Source organism: Triticum urartu, chromosome 7 (assembly GCF_003073215.2).
Source record: "Triticum urartu cultivar G1812 chromosome 7, Tu2.1, whole genome shotgun sequence".
In the NCBI taxonomy this organism is placed as follows: Eukaryota; Viridiplantae; Streptophyta; class Magnoliopsida; order Poales; family Poaceae; genus Triticum; species Triticum urartu.
Genome location: NC_053028.1, coordinates 388,087,237 through 388,097,226, shown reverse-complemented (window position 1 = coordinate 388,097,226; position 9,990 = coordinate 388,087,237). Strand labels below are relative to the sequence as shown.

The 9,990-nt window shown below is 43.6% G+C and overlaps 1 protein-coding gene across 1 annotated transcript; it reads left to right on the top strand.

The window, feature by feature from the left end:
* Positions 1-1,454: 1,454 nt before the first annotated feature.
* LOC125523296 lies at positions 1,455-6,235 on the top strand. Its single transcript, XM_048688345.1, has 6 exons — positions 1,455-1,888; positions 2,492-2,555; positions 3,417-3,940; positions 4,052-5,277; positions 5,373-5,491; positions 5,586-6,235. The coding sequence occupies exons 4-6, from the start codon at positions 4,629-4,631 to the stop codon at positions 5,982-5,984; spliced, it is 1,167 nt and encodes a 388-aa protein (XP_048544302.1). The 5' UTR covers positions 1,455-1,888; positions 2,492-2,555; positions 3,417-3,940; positions 4,052-4,628; the 3' UTR covers positions 5,985-6,235.
* Positions 6,236-9,990: the final 3,755 nt, after the last annotated feature.

The window sequence follows — 9,990 nt, the reverse complement described above, 5'->3', positions numbered from 1 at the left end:
AAAAGAGCTTGCCATAGTGCATGAGCGGGCCCGGAAATCTATGAAGATATGGTCAAAGCCTTATGGCCATCCGATGCCCCTCCAGAAAGTATGGAGGATTTGGTGAACCTATTCAAAGGTGCCCGGCATCGTTTTGGGGTATGGAAGGCTTCAGCATGCCGGGAAGGTGCAAGAGAGGCATGGGAGATGGTGATGACACGCTACATCGGGCTCGAGCTGAATCATATGGCCCGAGTTGGATCTCGGGGACCGGACAGAAAAGAGATTCCCACGAACTTGGTATATGACCAAGAGATGACAGCTGCGAAATATTCGCAAGAAGACTGTAGCTTAAACAGTCTTATAGATGGCATACATAAAGAGTGGGCGTTCGATTCGATGTATCAATGTACTTTATCATCAAACTTATCTCCAACCGAACTTGGCAAAATTTGTCATCGCAAGACTTCAGCGTCAACCTCCGAACCAAATAGTTGAAGTGTTTCCGGTTACCATGTTTGAATGTAATAAACACTCATTATGTTCGGAAACCAGACAATCCGGTCGTATTGCTCAAGCAGACAAAATTTGTTCGAGGAGTTATGTTATATTACTATTTAACATAAGAAACATATTCCAGTGAAAATAGTTCCATTAAGGGTTCATTTCCTTGGGTCGGCATGCTTAATTATGCATGTCTAGGCTTTGATCCAAAAGATAGAATTACGGGCAACTTGTCCCTTATTTTTTATAAGAATTACATAAATGTAAATAATTTTTCATTGCTTGCCGACCAATTATTCCCTTAAGAACGATAGCTTTCGGCTTCACCCGTCTGAGGTACAGATCTGGATTACCCAGTTGTAACAATCACAGAGGTGCTCCCTTTACATCCTAGCCGAACAATCAGGAACGTAGGATATAAACACAGGAGAGAGGAAAACCCATCTTGAAAAAAACTTAAGTAATAGAGGTGCATATTATGGCAAAAAATGTATAGAACAAACGATGTAAACAATGTAAGCAACAAGCTTTTAGTAATAAGCTTTGTCAAAGAAGCCCCCAGTTATATTGGGGTATGTACATTTAAAGATGTGTACCCCTAACAGTTCAGTAGATCCGAACACACCCTGGGTAATTAAAAAGAAAAAAGAAAAAGGAGAGGAGAAAAAGGAACCTAGTCAAAGTAAAAAATAGGTGCTACCGAACTATCTGTAGAATCGTCGGAACCTAGTAGTGTTTCATGGATTCGGCTCAAGGCGATTATCCAATGCATTACGAAGGTGATAGGCTCCTCCTGTGAGAACATCTACGATGAAGGGGCCATCCCATCTTGGTTTGAGCTTATCATTTTTCTTCTCGGGGAGACACGAGACGAAATCGCCAATGTTAGATGTTTTGCTCGCATTTCTCTGCTTTGGTATCGCCTGGCCTGTTGTCAGGGTTGGAAAAAGCGGTATTAGGCGTACGCCTCAGCGCGCCTCAGCGCTCGGCGATAGCCCATCGCGTAGCTTTGGGCCTAATCGGTCCTCTAGGAGGGCCCATCGCTTAGGCGGAGCAAGGCGTGCGCCTAGGCACTAGGAAGCGGAGAAAAGCAGTGAGGGGGCGGTGCTAGGCGGAGCAAGGCGGACCGGAGATGCAACGGGAGGGTGCTAGCATGCGGGAAGGTGGCGAGAGAATCGCGAGAAGATTGCGAGATGATTGCGTGCAGTTTGCCGGCGGGAGGAACGGAGAGATTAGGTTAGGATCTGTATATATAAACATTGAAGGGGTGGCGGCGGCTCGATCTATTCTGTTGCCACTCGTCCGCCGACCGCCGGGACGAAGTGATTCACCACCACGACTTCTTCCTCCTAGCTGTTTCTTCGTTCGACCACAGCCTGAGGTCCGGTCTTCTCCCCTGCTGTAGGTGAGCTGCCAATGCGATTTCAGCCATTCCTTCTCTCGTGTCTTTCACTATGCCTGTGTGTTGCCTCTGCATCACCGGTGGATTGCTAGTTGATTGTTGCTCCATCTCTATCATGTAATCACTCGATCTGTAATTTCTGTATGATCTTTTTACATCCACAAATGGTCTTTTAAATTTATAAACAGTATTGGTTTATCTGGATTGCATGTTGGATGCTGCTAGATCTGTCCTTCGCTTGTAATCCCTTGAGCTGCAGTTTTGCTATGCTCTGTTTCCTTCACAAAAATCAAGAGGAAATCGTTGGCTACTGTAATCCTGCTACACAATATTCAGTTAGCTAGATGTTTGATTTTCTTCAGTTTCGTCAGAATAAGTAGCTGGTAGCTTTTGTTTTTGCTAGAGCAAAACGTTGCAGTTAGTTGCAGGAAGCACCAAAATCTCTTGTGTTTGTTTCCTTCCTGTGATCGACCGAGAGAAATGAGATAGAAGCTAGGTATCTGAACCATCAGAAATCTATATACCCAAAGAGAAATTTTCTGTACTGATTGCTGAACACTTCCTAGATAAAACATGACTGAAAATAATTATAACTCCGTGATGCAGTTGTACGGACTGGTCTGAAGGTAATTGTAGCGAAGGAACAAAGGGAGCATCCACTGGTCTGAAGGTAATCATCCCGGGCACTATTGATGTTACTGAAGCTAGCTCTATGATTTTCTCAGTTACTAAGTTATATATGGCATGATGCCAAGAGGTGACTACTGGGCGGTACTAGTACTAGTGTAGAAGTAGGATTAGATTTTGTTGCATGATGCCAAGATGTGACACTGACACTAACTCGTACTAGTACTAGTCTAAAAGCAGGGTCATATGCATGCAGATGTGGCTGTTATTATTCTTGAATGTAGAGACATCAGGTTATTAAACATGGTAGTTCAAATTCGTATATGAGTGTGCTGTCGTTTAACCAGAGGGATTGTTCAGTTGGTATAAAAATGAAATTGCTTCCAGATCTGTACCAAGGCATCGAGCATTGCAACTTGCAAGACTAAATAAGTTTTGAATTAGCAGATTTATAACTTTGTAATGCAGAAAAAAAGTTGCTTTGTTTCCCCCACAAAAAATGAAATTTTTTTGTATTATCTATTTACTTCACAATAGTTTTTTTCATGGAAACTCCTAGTATGCAGCTTGCTATCTATTTTATATTGCTCTGCATATATTATGATATTATAATTTATATTGCTTTGATTCCTCCATTGCTACAGGAACCGAATTGTGTACCTAATTAAACAGTTAATGATTTATCTTCTGCTGTATATTTCTAGGATGTGGACTTACGCATAGACGTACAAACATGCTATATATTGAATTGTTTTTTTAAGGTCTATTTATTGAATTGTTGCTTTGATTATTATCTGGATTTATCCCTACTTGTAGTCTGGACTTTGGTAGATGTGGTCCATTTTTCTAGCATTAGCGAAGCGAATTACTGAATATTGGTTGTTGTGTATTTCAATATTTGTAGGATGTCTGAGAGAAATGCAACATCGGCATTGCAGGAGGAGAATGTCCTTAAGAGAAAGTCAGATGATGTGGGATGGGACTATGGGAGTCTAGCTGATGCTTCCAACAAGGATAAAGTGAAGTGTATTTTTTGTAACCATGTGAGCACTGGAGGTGTTTATCGTCACAAGCAGCATGTGGCTCATGTTGGTAATGTTGTGGTCAAATGTAAAAAAAGCTTGCAGGAAGCTAAAGATAGGTGCAAGAAATCTCTTGAAGAGGCATCTAATAAGAGGCGGGAAAAGACTGCCCGTGAGAAAGAGCTCAGACAAACTGTGAACATTTCTCGCGTTGGAGATGACGAAGCCGCTTGTATCGGAAGTGCGGAGTCACACAAGTTAGGTCCCATTGACAAGTGGACACGGCCTATTGATCCTAAACTGACTCAAGCTGAAGCCTTGCATCAACAGAAGATAAACAAGGAACTTTGGAAAAAGAGAACACATGAAGTGCAGCAGTATGTGGCTAGATGGGTGTACAATCATGGTAATTAAATATTTATTTTTACCCACACTGCCATTGATTATTTACTTCTTTGTAATGTTTGACTGTTGGTTGACTTTTCAGTTACTAATTTTGTTCATATTACATTTGTAGCTATACCATTCAATGCTTGTGACAATGATGATTTCAAGTTAATGTGCGAGGCCATTGGGAGCTTTGGCCCTGGATTTGAGCCTCCGTCTAAACATGATCTTCGAGAGACTTTGTTGAGTGAGGAACATGCAAGAGTAAAGAGTTTGCTGCAAGAACGTGATGCTGAAAAGATGAAGAATGGCTGCTCCATTATGACTGATGCTTGGTCAGATAGGAAGAGGAGAAGCATAATGAACTTGTGCACAAATAGTGCTGATGGTTCTAATTTCATAAGGTCGAGTGAGATGTCGGCTGTATCACACACAAGTGAAGTCATCTTCCAATTAGTGGATGAAGCAATTGAGGAAGTAGGTCCTGAACATGTGGTGCAAGTAGTGACTGATAATGCTTCTAATAACATGGGAGCAAAGAAGATGTTGTTGGAGAAGAGGCCAAACATGTTTTGGAGCTCTTGTGCGACGCACGCCATTAACCTGATGTTGTAAGGAATTGGGACCTACCAAGGTTTAGTAAGGTACTTGAAAAAGCAAAAGCATTCACTATCTTTGTCTATGGGCACACAAGGACCTTGGACTGCATGAGGCACTTCTCTTCTGGGAAAGAGATCATAAGGCCAGGGGTCACTAGGTTTGCTTCTGCTTATCTAACTTTGGAAAGCCTTCTAGACAAAAAGGATCAACTGAGGAAGATGGTGGTTGATAGTAGATGGGACAAGCTGAGAGAAGTTAAATCAAAAAAGGGAAAGGCGGCAACAGCTATGATGATGAGCATGGCTTTTTGGAAAGATTTGAAGCTTTGCCTCAATGTCTTTGAGCCTTTGGTAAAAGTCCTTCGCTTGGTTGATGGGGATGTCAAGCCATCTATTGTCTTTGTTTATGGAGAAATAGTTAAGGCAAAGAAAGAGATCAAGGAAGTCTATGGCAATGTGGAGTTACGTTACAAAGATGTGATTAATATTGTTGAGAAAAAGATGAAAGATCGACTTGACTCTCCATTGCACTTGGCTGCATATTTGCTGAATCCATATTATAGTTATGCTGATACTAATATTTTTGATGATGGAACAATAACCGAAGGGTTCATCAGTTGTGTGGAGACCTTTTATTATGGTGATGATGACAAGCAAGATCAAGCTGTCAATTTTGAATTAAAGAAATTCCAGAATAGAGAAGGATCATTTGCAAAGAAGCTTGCGAGGACTTGTCAGAATTTTGATTATAATGCAGGTATGCATTGTGATTTTGTGAAGTCTAACTTATTCAATATTTATTCAGAGTTTATGCAATACATTGTTAACTTGATTCTCTGCTCTCATTCATAGCATCTTGGTGGAGGCTCTATGGAACTGAAGCACCAGCTCTACAAAGGATGGCTGTGAGAATCCTCTCATTGACCTCGAGTTCTTCAGTCTGTGAAAGGAATTGGAGTACCTTTGAAAATGCAAGTCTGCTGACTCTCTAATCTCACGTTTAGATTAGTCAGTCGCATGTCAAAACATTCTCTGTTCTTAATCGTTATTTTTTTCCTGTTGCAGATTCATACAAAGAAAAGAAATAGGCTAACTACAGAACGTCTAAACTCTCTTGTGTTTATACAATTCAACTCAAGAATGATGGCCAAGAAACAAATGATCAAGGAGAAGAAGATCACTGATGTCCTCTTATCTGCTGAAACTACCGAAGCTCAAGGTTTCCTTTTTGAGGGCGGAGACGATTATGCAGAAGTCGTCTATAGGGATGATGAGGAGGAGATGGATAGTACAGGGATGCCAGGGAGTGCCATTGGAGAAACAATGGGAGGTGATGAACTGCTCGAGCCACGTAGAAGTGCGAGACTAAGACAACTTTATGAAGAAGAAGAAGAATTCGATTCTGAAGAAGAGGAGTTTGATGATGAGGAGGAGATACATTCAGAGGATGAGAATGAATATTGATAATTAAGGAGACCCAAATGCATGGATGTCCTTTGTTAAGTACTTCGTTTTTATCTTATATCTTTTAAGTCATTATGTGTCGAACTGTTTGTGTGTGCATCCATGTGGAATTTTCACTTTTTGACTTGTGAGAGAAGTCTTCCAAATAAGATTCTAGGAATAAAGAACTTCATTCTGAAGTGTGAACTGTTGAACTTATAATATATAATGCTATGCCAATTCGGTCTTGCGTGATGTTTGACTCTCCTGTATTCGAACATTTGATATTTCTATGGGCGTACTACTTTCATTGAATAGATTATATTTAGTTCTCCACAGTGTGTCATGTATGTTTCTTTTATCATCAAATTATCCTTCTAACCTGGTATAGTACAAAGTCTAGCTAAACAATGATCATCCTAACCTTCTACCATACAAAACGCCTTGGCCCGCCTAGGCTACGCCTAGGCAGGCTAGGCGCTAGGCAGAGGGTCACCGCCCGCCTATCGCCTAGCGCTTTTTCCAACCTTGCCTGTTGTTGATCAAATGCGGAACGGGCTTGTGCGATATCGCACTCCTCTTCGAGGCCTTCTAGGTCATCCTGCCGATCGATCTTGGCCTCTCGCTCTTCGTACATGCGCACTCGTGGTGAGTCATTAATAATGTTGCAAGGCAGGACATCATCTGAGCCACACACCATGAAGAAAGGTGTGTGTCCGATTGTTCGGTTAGGTGTAGTCCGCAGCCCCCAAAGCACGGAATCGAGTTCCTCAACCCAGTGCTTATCTGACTCCCATAGGGAGCGCACGTGTCGGGGTTTAATGCCGCTCATTATCAGGCCATTGGCCCGTTCAACCTGGCCGTTTGTTTGCGGGTGGTAGACGGATGCATAGTTGAGTTTAATGCCCAATTTAGCATACTAGTTTTTCACCTCATCGGCCGTAAAATTGGCGCCATTATCGGTGATGATGCTGTGCAGGACACTGTAGCCGTGTACCACGCTGGATATAAAGTCAATAACTAGTCCTGCTTCAGCCGTTTTTACTAGTTTGGCCTCTATCCACTTAGTGAATTTATCCACCATAACCAGTAAATATTTCTTTTTGTGGCTTCCCCCTTTAAGCGGTCTGACCATATCGAGCCCCCAGACCGCGAAGGGCCAAGCGATGGGGATTTTTCTTAAGGCAATGGGAGGCATATGACTTCGATTGGCGAAAAGCTGACATCCCACACAACGTTGGACAAGGGCTTGTGCATCTGCTCGGGCTGTTGGCCAGAAAAAGCCTATCCGAAAGGCTTTGCTTACGAGGGCCCGAGCTGCAGTATGGTGGCCGCCCAGACCAGCATGTATTTCGGCCAAGAGTTGCCATCCCTCCTCTTCGGAGATGCACCTTTGGAGAACTCCGGTAGTGCTTTTCTTGTACAGCTCACCTTTCTGAACTTTGTAGGATTTAGAACGCCAGACTATGCGACGGGCCTCATTTTGATCATCGGGAAGCTCTTGCCTATTAAGTTAGGCTAGGAAGGGTTCGGTCCAAGGTGCAATAACGGCCATGATCTTATGAGAGGAGGGTGTTACTTCAGTATCCGAACCCCCGATGATATCTGTATTGTATTCGGTTGCTAGGGGCGTGATTAGGTACAAACTGGCATCTCTACTCTTGTCCTGCATACCACAGATGGCTTGAAGAGCCTTTCCACAAAGGTGTTAGGCGGGATGGGGTCGCGCTTGGCGCCCATGCGAGCGAGTATGTCAGCTGCCTGGTTACTGTCTCGAGCGACGTGATGAAATTTAGGCCCCTCGAACCGAGCCAATATCTTTAATATGGCATTTCAATATGCCGCCATTTTTTGGTCTTTTGCATCAAACTCTCCATTTACATGAGATGTTGTGAGGTTTGAGTCTCCGCGCACCTCTAGGCGTTGTATGCCGATGGAGACAGCAATGCGGAGACCATCTATTAGTGCCTCATATTCGGCCGCATTGTTGGAGTCTGTATACATGATTTGTAACACGTAGCAGACTGTGTCCCCTGTAGGGGATGTCAAGATGACACGAGCCCCTAGTCTGTCTAGCATCTTAGAGCCGTCAACGTACATGATTAAGTTGGAGTATGAACTATACTCGTTAGGGAGCTCAGCTTCCGTCCACTCTGCAACGAAGGCGGCTAGCACCTGAGATTTACTAGCTCGACGTGGCTTGTATGTTATTTCGAACGGTAAGAGTTCAATGGCCCATTTAGCTATGCGGCCAGTGGCGTCCCTATTTTTTATAATGTCGTTAAGTGGTACTTCGGATGCCACTGTGATCGAACACACTTGAAAATAGTGTCGGGGTTTTCGGGATGCCATAAAGACAACGTAAGCTATCTTTTGGTAGTGAGGGTATCCGTATTTGCATGGTGTAAGGACCTCCGATACGTAATAGACTGGCTTTTGGATGGGGAATTTATGTCCCTCTTCCTCTCGTTCAACGACGAGTACAACGCTCACTACCTGGTGAGTTGCTGAGATGTAAAGCAAAATAGGTTCGCCAACACTTGGGGCGGCTAGGATTGGGTTGCCTGCTAATAAGGTTTTCATTTCTTCCAATCTAGTTGTGGCCGCTTTCGCCCATTCAAAGTTGTCGGTGCGTCTAAGCAGTCTATAAAGTGGTAATGCTTTTCCCCCTAATCTGGAGATGAAGCGGCTCAAAGCTGCCATGCACCCTGCTAGCTTTTGGACTTGCTTTAAGTCTGTTGGTGTAGCCAATTGTGACAAGGCTCGAATTTTAGCTAGGTTTGCTTCAATTCCTCTATGGGAGACAATGAACCCTGGTAGCTTTCCGGCTAGAATGCCGAATAAGCATTTTTCCGGATTGAGCCATATGTCATATGTTCCGAGGTTATCAAATGTGAGGCGGAGATCATCCACCAATGATTCGATGTGTTTAGTCTTGATAACTATGTCATCCACATATGCTTCAACTGTCTTGCCGATTTGTTTTTCTAAGCATTGTTGAATCATGCGTTGGTAAGTGGCACCAGCGTTTTTAAGCCCAAAAGGCATAGTGTTGAAACAGAAAGGCTCGTACAGGGTGATGAACGCCATTCCGGCCTGGTCGGACTCCTTCATTTTAATCTGATGGTATCTGGAGTAAGCATCGAGGAAACATAGTGAGTCGTGTCCCGCGGTCACATCAATGATCTGGTCATTGCGGGGCAACTGGAAAGGGTCTTTAGGGCAAGCCTTATTGAGGTCTTTGAAATCGACACAAAGGCGTCAGGACTTATCTTTCTTTGGCACCATGACCAAGTTGGCTAGCCAATCCGGGTGTTTGATTTCTCTGATGAACCCAGCCTCAAGTAGTTTGGCTAGCTCCTCCCCCATAGCTTGTCGTTTGGGTTCGGAAAATCGCCTCAGCGATTGCTTGACTGGTTTGAACCCTTTGATTATGTTGAGGCTATGTTCGGCCAGTCTTTGTGGGATCTCAGGCATGTCCGAAGGGTGCCAGGCGAAGATATCCCAGTTTTCGCATAGGAACATGCGTAATGTGGCATCTACCGTCGGGTCCAGCTGTGCTCCAATGGACGTTGTTTTATTAGGATCCGTCGGGTGCACTTGAAATTTAACTATTTCATCTGCTGGCTTGAAAGAGGTGAATTTAGGTCTCTTGTCGAGAATCACATCATCCTTGTCCACCGTGGATCGTAGGGTGGTTAGTTCTTCAGCCGCAAAGGCTTTGGATAGTACCTCAAGAGCCAAGGATGCGATTTTGTTTTCGGTGCGGAGTGCTTTATATGGATCACTCGTAACTATGATTATTCCATTGGGCCCTTGCATTTTAAGCTTCATGTACCCATAATGGCGGACGACTTGGAAGCGTGAGAAAGCAGCCCGCCCTAGAAGGGCATGATATCCTCTATTGAAGGGAGAAATGTGAAAGAACAACTCTTCTGACCTATAATTGTCAGGCGTGCCGAATACTACATCAAGTTTAATTCTTCCCGAACATCGTGCTTCTCGACTAGGGATGATGCCTCGAAAG